General features: G+C 39.8%; 1 protein-coding gene across 1 annotated transcript; it reads left to right on the top strand.

Moving 5' to 3' along the window:
• Positions 1–1,352: 1,352 nt before the first annotated feature.
• LOC127785034 (probable leucine-rich repeat receptor-like protein kinase At2g28990) lies at positions 1,353–18,256 on the top strand. Its single transcript, XM_052312455.1, has 12 exons — positions 1,353–1,440; positions 8,378–8,948; positions 9,447–9,916; positions 10,000–10,141; positions 10,243–10,314; positions 12,890–12,964; positions 14,748–14,905; positions 14,990–15,252; positions 15,424–15,550; positions 16,492–16,560; positions 17,355–17,544; positions 17,677–18,256. Exons 1-12 carry the CDS (start codon positions 1,371–1,373, stop codon positions 18,068–18,070), a joined length of 2,601 nt encoding a protein of 866 aa, XP_052168415.1. The 5' UTR covers positions 1,353–1,370; the 3' UTR covers positions 18,071–18,256.
• Positions 18,257–19,120: the final 864 nt, after the last annotated feature.

Below are 19,120 nucleotides of genomic sequence, written 5' to 3'. Positions count from 1 at the left end.
AGTTTATATACCGTAGATGCAATTTACTCAGAGAAAAAAAATGAAAATAAAAGATCACACACAGCATGTAACTAGGGAGAGGTTGAATACACGATTGGAAGGTTGATAGCCAACAGGGCTACACACCAATTTTTGATTTGTTATGAACGAGAGTTAAATATTTAACTTCTACAGCATATTGCTTTCGTAATTACACTTCAGTTATATTACATTTACATATGAATGTTTTTCATCCAAAAAATATCTAACGTTATATCATTACTCTTTTTTTGAAGGAAAAGCATCCAAAAATCTCTAGCTGCATCCACCTTTATTTTATCTCACTATCCTACTATCTCACTTTATATCCATCTCTGCCTCAAATGTGAGTCAAAAGTGACTCTCTATATCCTCTCAAAAAAAAGTAACTCCCTATCTCCATTAATTGCTCACCTATATGGTGTGTTCCCCCCCCTTTTTTTTTAGGTTGCATTAGAGCATAACATCGATAAGATATAGAAGGATGATATATGGCACAAAATTAGAATGATATATAAAGCATGCAGAGAAATATGGAGCCTTCAAAAAAAGTATTATCTTTCTCCAGATATAGGGAGTTAAAAGTAGGGGATTGATGAAGCTACCCTAAGACCATCACCAACAGATTAGCAATAATTTATCCCAAAATTTGATTTTTAGGTTTCCTAAATTGAAAACAGGAAGTAAATAAACTACTTCCTCTAAGAGATAGCCTAAATTCAATTCATAAAAATTAAAAGTGGTTAAACTACCAACAGAAATTTCTATTTTTTCCTTCCACGCACGCAGAAAGTAATCACGATCACCCGCATGCTCCCAACATAAAGTTTCGGCACTCACGCGGAAAGGAGAGGAGAAGAGCGGGGTGAGAGAGAGAAATGCGCGAACGAGAGATTGGGAGTCGCTTTCTCACCCTCAAATCCACCTACCGAAATATATGGAGATGGGAACTCCAAAACTAGTGCAGGGCTTTTGGGATCTGTTGGATCTGATTTTTTTACTAAAATCCCTCAAAATCAGTTTTGGGAATGAAATAGGATGACTATTAGTGATGCTCTAAGATAACAAAAAATTTGTCAACGCCGGACATACAGGAGAGAAGAGTCTTATAAGTCTTAACAAGGTGATAGTGATTTGCACACAACTTGCTTGAGAGAGTAAGTAAACAACCTAGTCAGTCAATGCCCCCCTCATCGAGGCCCAATTGTCAGCAGTACGGTCTCCACTATACATCAGTACATGAATGTTCGTATCTGTGCGACAGTGGGAGTGTGGGATGATGTGTATATATAAGCTTGGGCATTGTCATTTGCAGGGCTCAAGTCGCGCAGGGTTGTATTGACTGAATCTGAATGGCGCTCTTGTTGGCTTGCTTCACCGTTTTTGTGTTAGCAGCATCTGTTCCTGCCGCCGGCCAGCAAGGTATGCTTTTTCGTTCTTCCTTTTTCTGTCGATTACGCAAGTCAGCCCGGCCCTCTCGATCAAGTCAGCGAGACATTCAAAATTATTTCCGGTGACTACTGTTTCTATCATCTATGGAGGGGCTCCGGAATCTCCGAAATATGAAACCATGTCGGTTTTGGGTCTGGGCATCTCTAAGCTAAATTTGGGTACACTTAACAAAACCTCTCCAAACCATCCGACCAATCAAACTCCCCTATATTCTGTCCAAATGATGAGCCCAGGGGTGGAGCTAGAGCAACATGCATGAAAGCAAGAGGGGGGGGGGGGGGGGGGGCTATACATTGTATAGTATATCTTTTTGTTAGCAAATAGTAGAACACTAGTAATTTTTGCCATCAATAATTCAACATAAGCAAAAGTAAGGAAAAAAATATTCTTACCGAAATGGAGAATACAAGTGACAATATATTGTTCAGTAACTTATATAGTGCAATAGTGAAGATGGTAAGACTATAAATCAACAAAAAAGGCTTGCTCGAATTATAGAACTACAGAATACTACCTCATTTAATGAATGAAATCATCCATTACTTCAAAAACAAGAAATAATATCTCATCATCTTAATAAGAGATAAAATGGCCTAATTTATAATTTAAAAACTATAAAATGGGTCATATGCTGAGTTGCTGACTTATATTTGCCTAAGAGCATGCTAACTGCACCCACACATGGAAGCATATATTCTTTCTGCTCATTGCTCGGTCTTGCGGTTGGCTGGGGGGCAGCCTTGGGGGTGCACAAGTGATCAACATATGGTAACTACAACTAATAAAGATTTTTGAACCGGGTTTCTGGGCACCCCCTGGTCACTGTAGCTCCACCCCAGGATGAGCCCTACACCGATCTCTCCCCTCCCGCTCGATCCATCTCTCCCCCTCATCCCGCCGTGTCTATCCCTCCCCACTTCACTCCCTCCCCGCATTTGGTGCAGCGCTATCTCTATCACATCTCCATCATATCCGTGCTGCCGCTACAAGAACACCCTCCCTCCCCCAAGGCATCGTGCACCCTACCCATACCTGCCATACCCACCATCGCCACATCAACGATGGCCTACCCCGAGCCACCACCTGCGCCACTGTCGCATCACCTCCACCCTTTGCCATAGCTCGCATCGATGCTGCCTTTGCCTTGAGGTGGTTGGGATCTCATGGCAATCAAACAGATTCGAGGATAAACAACGTCAACATATAACCTCTAGATCCAGAGCTCTTCCGTCCCTTCTGCTGCTCCTTTTTGCTACCGGCTGAGGTCGATGGGGCTCGCATAGTGACTTATAGATCCAGACCATCTCGTTGCTCTCCTCCGTGACTATGACCATGTACGGCCATGGCACTACCATCAAGCTCAACTCTTCTTCTAGCCCTTCCCACTACTACAAAACTCCACATAGAGACTGACCTTATAGGTGCCTAAAATCGGCACCAATTGTCCTCCAAATCATAGGTGCTAGTTTTTATAATAAACCGGTACCTATGAACATTATATAGGTGCCGATTCATATAATAAACTGGCACCTACAAGTGCGGTGCCATATGTACTGGTTTTTATCATGAATCGACACATATGGATTTCACATATGTGTTGTTTCTTAATTAAAACTGGCACTTATGAGTGCATAGGTCTCGGTTTATGATGATGGAACTCATATATGTGTATTTTTTTATCTTTGTTTTCATATAATGGTGGATGAAAATAAACTTTTTATCAAATCTATAGAGCTCGATGAGATCTACAACTTTTTTTATGACTTTCTGATTTATGGCCGTTTGGATGTCTGAACGTATGTTGTAAAGTCTCGGATCTATTTGCGTAAGTGAATATTTAAAATTTGTAAAAAGTTTCAGATGGAGACAAAACCTATATGAAAGTTGTAGATCTAAATGGGATCTACAATTTTTTAGTTGACAAAATTTTCATTTAAGTTCATATATTGTGTTAGAGAGAATCCCTTATATGCTACTGAAAATTAGTCTGATCCCTTATATGCCATTGAAAATTGGCTCTTCCCTTATATGCCATTGATCCAAATTTGCACACCCTCTCATACCACTTCCGTCAGTTGACCGTGTGTTGACCGTTAATTCTCAAGAGAAAAAGACGTATTTACCCTTCTGAGTATAGGGCATGCCTAACAACTCAGAGAGGGCAAATATGGATTATATGTTCGGAAAGCAGTAGTCTTAAAATAATATCATTTGTTTTTAAGACAAGTGTTTGTAGGTGTGATAGTAAGGAGGCTTTGGATGGAGAGAGATGTCTTCATTTCAAATCTTGCTTGAGTCATACTCCCTCTATCCCGAAAAAAATAAATATAGGACTGGATATGACACATTGTAGTATAACGAATCTGGACAGAGGTATGTCCAGATTCATACTACTAGGATGTGTCACATCTAGTACTAGGTTAATTTTTTATGGGACGGAGGGAGTATGTATGAATTTGGGTTGAAAAAATTACGTGACTTGGGGAAGTGAATTGTGACTGTATAGGTGCCTAATAAAATACCAAATATTTTTTCAGATTTGTTTAGCACCTAAAAAAAAGCAGGGTACACCCCTATATAAACTGGCACCTTGTTGATGTAAAACACGAGGCCTGGAAGATCTGCTTAACTCCAGTGCAGGTCCAAAACTCACCTTCGGGTATGCTAGCGTGCCAGTTGATTTGATCCTGCAATCGACAAGAAATAAAGACAAAGAAACCGTGGTTAAATCCATAAATGATAGCCGATTGGCTAAGTGCCAATGACATATCATTTATCTTTGAGCCGATGTCATATATACATCGATCGGCAATTATAAGTAGATAGTAAAGAACTAAATCTACTCGATCGGCTGTAGATATTAATAATATATAATCCTTATGTCGATATATACTTAAATCAAGTGATTGGGATAGATCGGTCGCCATGCCGAGATAGTATAAATCACTTAGATTGAAATATATATACTAACAGCAAGATTATATATGTTCATAACATAACCGATTAGATAGATCTAGCATGTATCGGCTAATACTCCGATACGACTCTATGTTAAGATGTTAAAACAAGCAGTATATACCACACAGAAGCTTAATATACTTAGATGCAATAAGATCTTGACATAAAGAGCAGATTTAACATATCAATGAAGCATATAGAGTAAATATAGTTAAATCAGATAGGATCGGCTGAAACCCCGATACTACCCTAATCGGCAACCAGAAGGCAGGCTAGAGATTGATATTCTAAGCACGACTTAATAGATCAAACTCAACTGATGCAGCATTAAGTATGAAAAGAAGAACAATATCTAGACAATCAAGCCGCTGGAAGTTTCATAGAGTGGTGGATATCTCATATAATCTGAGTCAACATCGATATTTAACCTAATCGGCTGCCCTCTTCTAACAGAGGTTAGCCGATAACAGGTTAAATAGCGATATTGGCAGAGATTATGCAAGATATATGATAACTCGATGAATTATATAAACAAGATTAGAGTATCATAAAGATGGAAGCACTAATCCCGAGAACGCAAGCCATCATAACAAGTTTTACCTCTTGTTGAAGATCGAAACCGATGCAGCTCAACCCGAAAGCAAGAACTCGTCGAAATAAAACTAAAGCAAAAGGGTGGCGATGCGCCGAAATTGTATTGAACGTGTGTGTTCCTTGATTACATGGGGTTCGGGGTCTATTTATACCCGAAAATTACAAACTATATCCATATCGGACACGACTCTTATCTCTAACAAACTCTAAGATATCATAAGTCTTTACGGCAGACTTTTTCCCTTAAACATATCTCTAAGGAAATTACATAAAATATCCTAACTAATAGATACAATTGCCTTCTCAGGACTCTATCCGTGTGCGGCAATCATCTTGAAGCATATCAATTCAACCCGATGTCGTACACCAAGTCGTATTGTCGGAATCAGCTGTATCGGCTTACCCAGTCCGACTCAAATCCAGCCAATCTTGATCGTAGCCGATCTAGACTCCAGCCTATTCTTGCTCTATTCTCGAACCGATCTCCGCCTTTGACTCCGCTTCGATCTAATCTTCTTTTCCGATGCTGATATTACCAAATTTGGTCGTTAACACACCTATAGTGTGTCATAGGTGCCTTTTCAAGAATCAGTACCAATGACTACCCATGTCATTGGTGCCGAATAATTTGTGTGGCACTAAAACCGGTACCTATAGGACCTTCAGAACCGGCGCCTATAGGCTTTTCTGTAGTAGTGTCCACCCACCTCCGTCATAGCACATAGTGTCCTGGATCACACAAGAGAGAAATAGAGGTAGGGACATGATGCAGAGAAGGACAGCGGAGGAGACATTCACATATGGGGTCTAGAAGATTTGGAGAATGGAAAATGAAGATGCTGGTTGAGTGTGGAAGTAATATGAAGAGAAATTTATTTGGCTGTTGCCAAATGAGCACATAGAAAGTTGTTTTATGTGACTTACAAGAGGAAAAAGTTTGATTTGTGGCATTCAAAACTGTCTCAAAATAAGTTGATCTAGAGCTTTTTACCTTGGTCCTATTTGAGAAGCTTAAGATTTTTTTTTAAAAAAAACAGCTAGTGACAAAATTGGAAAAAAAGATGAATTTTTTATCTTCAGTTTTCTGCTTTCTAGTTCGTTTTCTGGATTCTAGAACTATACCCCTAATAATCTGATTGAAAATATGAATTGTTTAGAAAACTAAAGATTTTAGGAAAAAAAATATAGGTATGACATGCTCCTCTAAACAGGCATAGTCTCTAGATAGAGTCCAAAATGATTTTTATCCCTTGCGGCCAAGCCAGGATTTTGATTATGAATGGGCCCAGCGAGGGATTTATAAGAACATACATAAGAATATTCCCGAAAGAAAGACATACATAAGCATATATTGTACAAAGTAATGACAAATCTACAAAATCAACACTCATGTCATAACTTTTTGTCGTACCGTGAGAAGGTGTGCGCGCCATCGTTAATTGACGGTGCACCCACGCATGCAACCGCCGCCTCCTCCACCTGTACATGTCCATCCTGTCGACACATAGAGCCTCGGCTGGGAGTAGCACCTGGTGGTGGCCACGACAACGGCATCGAACATCTCCTCCATGTCCACCTTGCGGTCGCGCTTGCTTCTCACCGTCCATCGCAGGTCCGCAGCGAGTCATCACACTGCCGAGGCAGCGTCCGCTGCTCGGGGAGCTGCCGCCCGCCAGATCTGCCACTCGAAAACACTACTAGAAAAAGCATTTTCATAGTCAGCCAAAACAAGGCCAAAACAGTTTTTGACATGCGACTAGTCGCGACGACTGCAATTTAAGGCCTAAAGTGATCTGCCTACAAAAATGTTTTCATAGTGCAAAAAAAAATCCTGCAGATTCCAAATTCCCCTAATCCCCTTGCCACCCATAATCCTTTCACAAACTTATCACAATCCTCAAAATCCATTCAATAAATTCATCACAAAAAGAGATCAAATACTAAGATCTTGAGGCTGGCAAGTGGATCCACGCTTCCGAGGCCAGTGGGTGGTGGATCCATGCCCAAGGCCTATTGACTGCAGGCAGGGTCGACGGCAGGAGCGAAGGAGGAAATGCCAGGCTCGGTGGTGTGGATGCAGGCTCCGGAGCCCAGAGGCACCGTGGCCGGTAGCAAAAGTCATATTGTGGATCCAGGCTCCCTATCCATCACGTCCATAGGTCACTATCGCCGAGCCATTGCATGCGTTGGTCACTATCACTGTCACCGCCTTCTTCTGCTTCTAATCCCGCCATCTTAGCGGCCGCTGCTTTGTGTTGCTCCTGCCGCCTCCGCCACCACTGCTTTTTGCTTCTTCTTCTTCTTTTGCTGCTATTGCCACCGTCTTCTACTTCTGTGGCAGCTGCTGCCTCCTCTGTCCTACTCCTCTTTGGCCAGATCTGGGAGAGGAAAGGGTCGTCAATGCCCCCTCTTCCGCTTCTACTACTGGCTTCCACCCCTGAGGCAGATCTGGGGGAGGGTAGGCAAGGGGAGTGGAGGGTGAGGGAGGGAGTGAGCAGACTAAGGGATGAAGATAAAATAATAGATGGAGACTTAGTTATGTGGATTTTTTGAGCGTTCGTACCTTTTCGCATGCGGACATCTTTACATCTCACCTATGATAATCAGTTTATCTTTTTTCGTAGGCGAACCTCTTATGGCTCCGCTTGTAAAATTCAACCATGCGGGACTAAATCTTGGGGGCTTTGGCTAGTTTTGTAAGCGGTTACAAGAGGGTATTTTTTAGTCCATATTGAAAGAAAAAGCCTGGTATTGGTAATAACCATTTTTCTAGTAGTGGAAGCTGTTGCTGACTGTTGCTGTCTAGGCCCGCCGATGCTGCTGAATCAGTGTGGTACTCTGGCTCGGTAGTGGAGGGAACGTATGCAGTTTTCTAGCTGTAGTTGGCAATGATGGCACCATGACGCCTAGGAGTTGGGAGGGAGTGGACTGTATTTAACCCTAGGTGGTTGGGCTGGCCGTTTTTTTAGTGTCTCCTGAATTGTATAGCCGTCTTTGGTAAAAGGACTGTATGTGAAAATACGGTTATTTTCTTTGGTAAAAATACAGCGCGCTATTTCGTTTGGTGATCTCTTATGGTGTGCACAACAAATTTAGACGACGATAAGACCTCTCGATGCTTTTTCGAGTGCAATTTTCAATGGTCCTCTTATAAACATAAAACAAAGGTGTTTGAAAAAAAATCTTCAGATGAAAAAATCCCTCTTGTTCCATACCAATTTCCTGAGATTTTTCTGCCCTGTACACCAGTGTGTATTGTCTTGGTTTGCTTCAAAATGAAGACGAGATTTGGCTATTTGATTCTTCCGTTCGATCACTTGTGTGTAACATCATTTTTCTTTTCTGTGTGTATTAGGTTTCCTAAGCATCGACTGTGGCCTGGATCAAGATTCCAGCACAGACAACCTGGTCGGCGGCATCACCTACGTCCCCGACGGCACGTACGTCGACGCCGGCGAAAACAGAAGGGTGCCCACCGTGTACAAGGAAGACTGGAAGGGCCCTCGCTACCAGACACTCTACACGCTTAGGAGCTTCCCATCATCCGTTACCGGTAATCGAAACTGCTACTCGCTGCCCACCAACAAAGGGGACAAGTACAATGTTCGGCTGGAGTTCCTGTACGGCAACTACGATGGCCTGGACAGCGCGTCCCTGACGTTCAACCTGACCCTTGGGGTGAACCACTGGGACACCGTGATCTTGGACACCACCATCAACTACGGTTATAAAGCATACGCCGCGGTGTTCGTCGCATGGGCTATGTCGGCGCCGGTGTGCCTGGTGAATACCGGCGGCGGCACGCCGTTTGTGTCCACGGTGGAGCTGAGGCCGTTCGGAAGCTTGGCCTACCCGACCGTCAATCAGTCACTCTCCCTCTATGAACGGAGGAGCATGAGATCAGGCGCTGACGTCGATATAATAAGGTAGGAGCACTACTACTGTATTTTCTACTTTCCGGCCGTTGTAGTAATTAAGGAGCAGCTCATTTAATTTGCACCTTAATATAATGTACAAATGGACTGGAGAAGAACCTGTATATTCTCTGATTTTACTAACTACTAATTTTCTAAACCAACCTTTGCTTTTGTTCCTTGTGGTGAAAAATATTGACATTTAGGATAAAGTTTGATCAGAATTTAATTTTCATACCCTAACTATTAATTTTACAGTAATTAACGGAAGTGCTCTTGGATTCGTACGTACACTATTTTTTGGAAAGCATATAACCCTTCTTATATAAGTATTATTTTTCAACACAACTCATTTCCTTTTTTGATGGTTGATGGTCAAAGTTTTATATTGTCACAAACATCAAATTTTAGGACTAGTCAAATATTTACGACCAGAGGAAGTAAGTATTCATCGTCAATTTGTTTTTCAATTGCATGTTTCCTTTCATATTCAGGATTTCATAAATACAGGTTTCCTGATGATCAGTACGATCGTTATTGGTATGCGTGGGAATTAACTGGAAATGACCCTTATTCAAACATTTCTACCCCATCAACCATCGAACCGAATACCACATTCATGGTGCCCTTGCATGTTCTCCAAACAGCCTTTGTGCCGGTTGGTAACTCCAATGAACTAGTTTTACGTTCAAAGAGAAAAGACAGACTTCCTGGTGATCACTTGGTGATCCTGCACTTCGCCGACTTCCAGGATAACAAGACTAGGGAGTTCACCGTTTCAATTGACGGCGGCGTGCAAAGTGGACCGATCAGTCCACCATACCTGAAAGGTTGGTCTATCATCAATTGGTCCAGTGATTCTGAAGGTCTGTCCATCAAACTTGCTGCCACTGCCACATCTGCTCTTCCCCCGATCCTCAATGCTTATGAGGTCTACAGTCGCATCATCCATGAATATCCAATGACGTTCTCCCAAGACTGTAAGCTCTATCTGTCTCTAACAATGTACACTAATTAAATATATCACTTGGATTTCTTCCATATATTTCTTTCCATATGCTAGTTGATGCGATCATGGCCATTAAACATGAATACGGAATAAGGAAGAACTGGATGGGTGATCCTTGTTATCCATCTAATTTTGTTTGGGATGGTGTGAAATGTACCAATCCTGGTGATGATAAAACAATGAGGATAATATCTCTGTGAGTATTGTTCGGAAGATTTATACGTGCCATCGTACTTGCAATATTGAATATAGTTGGTACCTTTCATTCATGTTGGATTGCTTGAAATTATTATGCAGTGATCTCTCCAACAGCGAGTTGCAAGGGCCGATATCCTATAATTTCACATTGTTTAGTGCCCTCAAGTATTTGTAAGTATACATGAAATTTTCACTGCCTTTCATTTGCCACATCTGAAATTCCCGACAGACAAGAATGGGATAGTTGTATGCTATTTAAAATCACCGGAAAACACCAACTAAATGATGAGCAGTTGCATTCTGATGCAATTAAAATTATATAAACCTATGCTAACTACTCCCTCCATCCTATTATAAGTGCAGCCATGGTTTTTCGTGCCTATTGTCTGTCTTATTTGAAAAATTTTAAAACCATAAGTCATGAGTAAATTACTATTCATGTTTTATCATATCATAACAATAAAAATATTAATTAAAAAAATTTCAAACAAGATGGGCGATCAAAGTTTAGCGTGGAAACTCATGGTTACACTTAAAATGGCACGGAGGGAGTAGTAGTAAGAACTAGTGGAGGTTTATTGCATCGCATGTACTATCCATGTGGCGCCACATCGTCGAAAGAATGAAATTTGAATGGTTCCAAGGGTTGAGGAACTAGCAGTAATCGGTTTCATATATAGTTGAGGGATGAAAACGGACCAAGGTTACAGTTGAATGACCAACAGTAGGCTTTTCTATTGTAGTTTTAAATTTGCAAGCCACATATGGAGGAATCTTTTTTTTATTACATATGGGGCAATCTGAATCTGAAATTCTATATTATATGGTCTATGATATATCAGAATCCCTTCAACACATGTGCTTAGCTTTCAAAATTCGTAGATATCACAATTGAAGGCATGCATCAACACTGTATCTGTCCAACTGTAGGTAACTCTAATGCTGATTATAAACTGTACGGCTTATTAACAAAATAAAAATATTAATTTATGAATAAAACTTTTATAATTAGCATTATTTCGGCAGCAGTTTAAAAGTTTTAAAAGTCAATGTAAAAAATAAACTTTGATGAAAAAACATGCAAAATCTACTTTCAAATCATGTTAGTTTTAAAATTTAAATTTTGACAGCGGCTTATAAGCTGTAGGGCAGAATATGGGAGCCAAACATGCATCCATATTTTCTTATTCCCATACTAATGTCTCCAAATGGCTCACGCATCTAGAGGAATTTGATATGACTTAGATAGATATTTCCAGGATCATTGATTAGGCAATGAAATGTTGCAAAACATGGAGCATCATGATCCAAATAGATGCTTGCAAGACGAAGTATATCTGATTGCTTTGTAATTTTCATTTTTGCCATAAACGAATTCTTTTATGTGAGATAACCACTTGCATGATGGAGTATACCGGTTTACTGTTTTTTTTTAAAAAAAATTCGAGTGAATTATTTCATGTCCGATTGGCACTAAGCCAACAATCATCACGCTTTTGCCATTTACTAGTAATCATGCACGTGCATTGCACGTTTCTGACATATAAAAACACTCAAAAATTATTGCATTTTCATGCTGTGTCACCCAAAACACAAACATATATTTAAGAACCGGTGATTGAAAAGGGGCACACTTGGTGCGGCGAGGGAATTTGAGACTGGGAACTCATGATCCCAACATATTCACCCTGATAAAATTTCACTAAATATTCTTTTGAGCTATTTTAGAAACAAAATTATTGTTTGTTCTTTGTATGCCTCTACCCTGCAACAATCGATCATTAAGATCATCTGAAAATTGGATGAGTTGAACAATCTAGCTGTTTGAGCATGACACAAGCATACAACTCCAAGGCAGTATAACAGGGAATTGGACTAATCATATTGAAAAGCTATGTGCTCGTTAGAAATATGAAATCGAACAGAAAAAATATAATATACGACCAATCAGAGTTTTTTTTTAAAAATTTTTTGAACCTTTTAGTTTTTAGCTATAAAAATAAACCTTCCCAAAACTTATTTTCAAATAAGTTCCTTTTTTTGCCACGCGCAAGTGCGGGTGGTGTGACTATTGTTTCGCCAAACGAGGTGAGGTGCAGTGGGTACGAAGGTTCAGATTTAGAAATAAGTATCGAGATGGTTTATTTTAAAATTTAAAATTTTAAATGTTCAAAAAAAATAAAAATTCCCAATGAAAAGTGCGTGACCATACTTCCATTGTCTGTTGTATAATAACCTTTTACCTACCTAAGAGGGTGGCACTGGAGAGCAGAATCATGTATAGTTCTCTTCACAATCATGTATATGTACTTTCAAAGTGAAAGTCACAAAGGCAACATGATACATCCACCGCTCTAGTGTATTTATAATCTCTGTCCTTCAACATACACTAGAAATTTGTGGCACCTTACAAAAGGGAAAATGTACCTTCTGCTGCAGCCTACTTATCGACACATCTCCTTTTACAATTGAATTGAAGTAAAATGAAGCACTGAAGTTTAAAAGAATTCTCCTTTTACACATCTCATTTTTGCCATAAACGAATTCTTTTATGTGAGATTGCCACTTGCATGATGGAGTATACCTGTTTACTTTTTTTAAAAAAAAATTCAAGCGAATTATTTCATGTCGGATTGGCACTGCCGGCCCTTCATATAAAACTTTTTAGTGGATAAATTTGTTTGCAGATTGTTACCAAGTCAGGATGTCTATTGTTTAATGCCAGATTGTATCCCACTTTATACAGAAATTTGTCATGCAACCAACTAACCGGGACAATTCCAGACTACCTTCGCAAAAGCAATGGATCAATTGTTTTCAGGTGTGCCTACTTTCATTATTATTGATTTCCCTTTTAGCATTTTCCAGATTGTGGGGTTGTTCTTCCTGTAATCTTTGGGCACCCTAAAAGAAAATAGGGAAGGGAAGTGATACTATGCTTCTCAAATAAAAACCTGCACGGAAATTAAAGCACATCAATGGTGGAGATTAAAAGTGGATTAACAGAGTAATCCCCCCATTAGCGAGGGGGCAGTTTTGTACTTAGAAAAAACTGAGCCCCTATCCATATCGATCGAGCGATGGACTCGCGGCGGCAGTCAATTTCCGACAATTCCGCCTCTCCGCTGCCACCCATCATGCTCCCTGCAGGCTGCCAAGCGGCTCCGCGTTCGGGGTGGCAGCAAAGCTCCGGTGAGTAGGGATGCCAGCCGCCGTCATCGGTGTCGTGCGCCGGGACGGACGCTCTACTCAGCTGTTGGGAATAGTCCCATATTACTTATTTAGGGAAAGGCCCGTCAAGGCGGTCAGGAGTTCGATTGTCCTTGAGGGTTGATATTTGCTTGCAGAGATGCAGTTGATTAATGTTTAGAAGGAAGAATCGTTCGAAAAATGCTTAGAATGAAGACAGCCTCTTATGGTTGTGATCTTGTGGGATGTTCTGCTCAATGTGGTCGTCCGAACGTGAAGCTGCCCTATAGCCAACTGGGAGCGTGACGGGTAGCAGGCGCAGAGACGTGGAAGGGGCCAGGTAGAGGAAGAGGTGGCGGTGTTGGCTAACGGGCGATCGATTGCCCGTGGCACCCCCACCCCCCCCTCTCCCTCTCCTCTAAGTGGTTTCCTTTTTTGGTACCGCATTACTTTCTATTGTTAGTAAATTTATGCACATAAAGTTTATACACCTCAAGTTTACACATCTAAAGTTTAAAGACCCAAAGTTTATAAATCATAAGTTTATATATCCGATTCTAATTTGAATTTGAATTCAAATATTTTTTATATAAAGTATTTCTATACATCTAAAGTTTATACACCTAAAGTTTATAGACCCAAAGTTTATAAGTCAAAAGTTTATATACCCGATTCAAATTTGAATTTGAATTATATCTGATTCAAATTTGAATTTGAATTCAAATATTTTTTATATATAGTATTTCTACACATCTAAAGTTTATACACCTAAAGTTTATATACCCAAAGTTTATAAGTCAAAAGTTTACATACCTGATTCAAATTTGAATTTGAATTCAAATATTAGTTTATAGACCCAAAGTTTATAAGTCAAAAGTTTACATACCCGTTTCAATTTTAAATTTGAATTCAAATTTTTTATATATAGTATTTCTATCCATAAGTTAGAATTTTTTTATTTTTTAAAATTTTATGGTGTGTTGTAGTAGGAAGAGAAGAAGGGGAGGAGGAAGGGGGAGAAGAAGAGTGTATAGGGGGGAGGGACGGGTGATCGCTAGAAGTAGGGGGAAGTGATCACCCGCCCACTAGCAGTACCCTGATGCTCGTTGCCTTGGTGGGTGATCGCTAGGAGTAAGGGGAAGCGATCACCCGCCCACTAGCAGTACCCCTGATGTTCGTTGCCTTGGTGGATGAACTGCCGCCCGCGCTGTGAATCCATCGCTCAATCGATAGGATCAACAAGAAAACGGGCTCAGATTTTTCTAAGGACAAAATTGCCCCTTTCTAATGGGAATTACTCTGCTAATATCACTTTTAATTCCCACACCATTGATGTGCTTTAATTTTCATGTAGATTTTTATTTGACGAGCATACCAATTTAAAACCATGGACTTATTGTTTTATGTAATTTCAGCTACGAGTCTGACGGAGATATGTGCAAAAAACCAATAACTTCGTCCTCATCAAGAAACAGAGCAGCTACCTTAGCTGTTTATGTAGCGGCTCCAGTGCTTGTAGTCGCCATGCTTGTTGTAGCATATTTGATCTGGAGAGCCAAAAGAAAGCCCCATTGTGTGTACTACTATAATCTGCATTGAAAAACACATTGTTTAATATCTGCATTTAATACTGCTAAACATGTTCTTTCTCCATCAGTTTCTACAGATGATTCTCCCACGGTACCAGAACAGATAAGTCCTCCAGGACATTGGACAAATCATTGGGACCATCTACAAAAACCTGAGAATCGTCGATTCACATATGAGGAACTAGCGAAGTTCACTGATAGCTTCAAACGTTTAATTGGGCATGGAGGCTTTGGAAATGTCTATTACGGCTGTTTAGAAGACAATACCGAGGTTGCTGTCAAGATGCGATCTGAATCATCGTCCCACGGGCTCGATGAGTTCTTAGCTGAGGTGCCAAATATAGTTACTATTATGTTTAACCATAGATAAAATCAATCTGTTTTCAGTAAAAAAGATTCAATACTTAGAATGCCATATATGTGCATGTAAACTTAGTCACATCCACTGTGAGGTTTCATACGCATCAAGATATTTGACCATTTGTTTTGTCCCATTACATAGGTTCAGAGCTTGACCAAGGTGAATCACAGGAATCTTGTTTCTTTGATTGGTTACTGCTGGGAGAAGGATCATTTAGCACTTGTCTACGAGTACATGTCTAGTGGCAATCTTAGTGATTATCTGAGAGGTTTGTCCATTGCAATCTTTAAGTATTGAATATTTGGGAAATCTGAGGGAGGATACTGGGCATATACATTACGTAGACCAACTAGTCATTCCTTCCTTACAACTTAAATACTCTGCATGACCGAACCAGCTCACAGCGAAGCCAATTAACTCATGTTGCATAACAGTTTGCAGAACTATGACAAGTAGTATTGCTTACCTGGAGAGAGCATAGTTAGACATTTTGAGAAAAAAAAAAAGACTGGAGAGAGCATAGTTAGTCTCTACCTAAGGGGCTTCATGGCCTTCGCTTAAACTCACTAAAGATATCATAATATATTTAGAGCAATTTTTGGATACTAAAATGTGCCCTACCAGTCTATTGGTTTTTTGAATAGTAGATGTGAGTAGTTTGTATTAAAGCCAAACTATTAGCAAGGCCTATATTAATATGGTAACTCTATATGTACCAATCAAATTTGGCTCTAAATTGGTTCTAACCAAAGATGATCCATGCAACTCTACCCTACAAAAAAATTAGTAGTGCCCAAACTTGCCTTGGTTCTAATAGTACCAGTTATTTAGTACGACAGAAAACAAAAAACTACCCTTAATTCTGCTGCCCTCAAGTATAGAATATGTTAATCTTGCATTACCATTTTTTTTTCATAATTGCTCATCATCTCATTATCTAGACATCTGATTAATACAACACAATAATAAATTGTGTGGATGTTTAAAATTGTATACAAAATAAATGTTTTTGCATTATTGAAGGTCTATCTCGACTGATTGTGCAGACATAGTAATATCAAGAGATGGTTGTATCTATCTAATAAATCATTACATTGATTTTATCCTTTTTTTAAAGGAATAATACTGTTTTGACTTGTCAAATAACACCGCCCCCCCCTCTCCCCCTCCCCCCCTCACCTTCTAATTGCATATAAGTAATGTATGAAGGTAAAACTAGCATGGGTGGAACCATGAATTGGGCAACACGCGTAAGAGTTATGCTTGAAGCTGCACAAGGTATGCTACAGTAAGAAGACAATGGCAAATACACAAAGAAAGAATCTATGCTATGCCACTGAATTTATCCTACTTTAACAATTTGTCATCAACTTTGTCTCCCTCTATAATATATATGGCACTGACTTTACAGTAAGCTATTGTGGTGGATACTTTTCTGAAATGCCTAGAATGCCCTTCGAGTTATCCAAGAGTTGACAATTGTTTAACCCACTAGAAGTTTTGAAAAAATATGAAAGTTTTTGTGTACTTAGCCTTCTTACGAAATATAGAAGTTTGTGTGTATATTTTAATTTTTCTTTCATGTTTTTAAATAATAATTTTATATAGTGTTTGAAAGAGGAATCATATACACAAAAGATAGCCACATCACAATAAAAAAGGTACAACGTGTGAATGATGATATACATAAAAGAATATTAACACGAGAGTATTTTGTTGCCATATAAAACATAAATTATATTTTTTTTAAAAGTTAATACGTGCAAAATGAAAAATCTTGAAATATACACACTGTTATATTATGCAAGGAGGCTACATAAAAATTTTCAAATTTATTCAAAACTTCTAGTAGGTGTAACCTCTTGTATGTCTTGAAGAGCATTTTAGGTATTTTCTAAATGTATCCACCCCTAATGGTATATTGTAGAAAAAATTGACAAAGTCAGTGGCGTATTATAAGAAAGACAAAATCGATGACAAATCATCGAACTAAACTGATCTCAGTGACATAGAATGGATTTCTATGTTTTATCGCTCATCTCTTGATCTAACTGTAGTTTTCTTGTATGTAGGGCTAGATTATCTACATAAGGGTTGTAACCTGCCAATAATTCATGGGGATGTAAAGACAAATAACATTCTCTTGGGTGGAAATTTAAAAGCAAAAATAGCAGATTTTGGGCTTTCAAAAACCTACCATAGTGACTCCCAGACTCACATATCAGCCATTGCAGCGGGATCTATGGGCTACATTGACCCTGAGTATGAGCTTCTTTCTACACAATTAATGCTAATTTTGTGCTGTGTATTCATATATTTTAATGATTCTATTCAATTTTATCCTTAATCACTTGGTGCAATCATTGTGTTTAACATAATGTGGGCCATTTTTAGGTACTACATCACCGGTAGACTCACTGAGAGCAGTGATGTTTACAGCTTCGGTGTTGTTTTACTAGAGGTAACTAGTGGTGAACCTACCATAATACCTGGAAATGGTCACATTGTTGAACGTGTGAAGCAGAAGATGGTCACTGGTAACATCAGCTCAGTTGCCGATGCACGTCTTGGAGGTTCTTATAACGTCAACTCCATGTGGAAGGTTCTAGATGCTGCCATGATGTGCACAGCAGATATTGCTGCTCAAAGGCCAGTGATGTCCGCCGTGGTCATGCAATTGAAGGAAAGCCTGGAATTGGAGGAAGCTCATGGGGACATGGGCGACATGGAAAATGTAGCAAGAGATAACAAGTTTTCGATGTCCATGTTCGGTCCATCAGCAAGATGAAGAATTAACCATTGCATAATTAGCTTTGGAACATATAGTTGGTACTCTGTTTCAAGTCTAAAATAAAAGAACTGGTTTGCATAGATGATTTGTTATGTGTTAAGACACAATGATTTATGCAGTTTGTATTCGTAACAGAGCTGACAGTAAGAAATTCGTGAGAGTAGGTCAGTCAAATGGTGAGAAGGTGGTTGTTTACAAACCAAAGATTATGTAATAGAATCCTCTGCCATTTTATAATTTGACCGAAATGTTTCCACAGCCTCATGGATAATTCAGCACAACTGCAAAGGGCAGCAAGAATGAATGATCTCATTATCCCCATTTCTTTTTTTTTTGTTGGGGGGTGGGTGGGGGTTCTGTAATGTGTAAAACCTAAGTAGATGTCGTTATTCATACTGCTCCAACGATGCAGTCATGAAACCTACAAGTCTAAAACACATGTTTCGTTGATTTTGGTTAGGCGTAGTTGCATAACACATTGCAAAGTGAAGGTAAGAAAATCATTACTTAGGTGGATTTCTTCCCAATTCTAATCATGTGAGATAGGATATCTCATACGGACTGCAGCCACTACTACAAAATTGATTTTTCTGGATGAGACCCTTTTTAGGTTGTAGACGGACCATAACTGCTTCCGCATGCAAAAATTCCTCCCACGGGGTCAGTTCAAAGCGCTGCATGCAAAATAACATTTGCATGCGGCCTCTTGAGAGATCCACCTATAAAAATGGAGTAACCTTTTCAGGCGAGCCCCCTAAGTGGCCTCATGCGAAAATCAGATTTTCATAGGCGCCTCCTTAAGATGTCCACTTGGAAAAATCATTGCAAACTAAATATAAAAACCAAATCCACTCCACTCCTCCACCTTCTCTTTTATCCTCTCCCCCCCCCCTCTGTTTCCCTCTCCCTCTTGTGCACGCAGCTGGAGCAGCAAGCGGGTCGGCGTTTGGTCGCGGGCAGGAGTGACTAGCGTTGGGCTGGAGTGGTAGTGAGCTCGGTGATGTGGGATCCAGCGTGGAGGACGGTGTGAGAGGCGGTGCCGGCACA

This window comes from Oryza glaberrima, chromosome 9 (genome assembly GCF_000147395.1).
Source record: "Oryza glaberrima chromosome 9, OglaRS2, whole genome shotgun sequence".
In the NCBI taxonomy this organism is placed as follows: Eukaryota; Viridiplantae; Streptophyta; class Magnoliopsida; order Poales; family Poaceae; genus Oryza; species Oryza glaberrima.
Note: the sequence above shows the minus strand (reverse complement) of the source record. Positions and strands in the feature narration are given on the sequence as shown.

Bases quoted from the DNA above. Each gene is read 5' to 3' on its own strand.
- LOC127785034 (XM_052312455.1), top strand. From the start codon at position 1,371: ATGGCGCTCTTGTTGGCTTGCTTCACCGTTTTTGTGTTAGCAGCATCT. The intron at 9,917-9,999 runs GTAAGCTCTATC...TCCATATGCTAG, and splicing joins AATGACGTTCTCCCAAGACT to TTGATGCGATCATGGCCATT. The intron at 10,315-12,889 runs GTAAGTATACAT...CACTTTATACAG, and splicing joins TTTAGTGCCCTCAAGTATTT to AAATTTGTCATGCAACCAAC.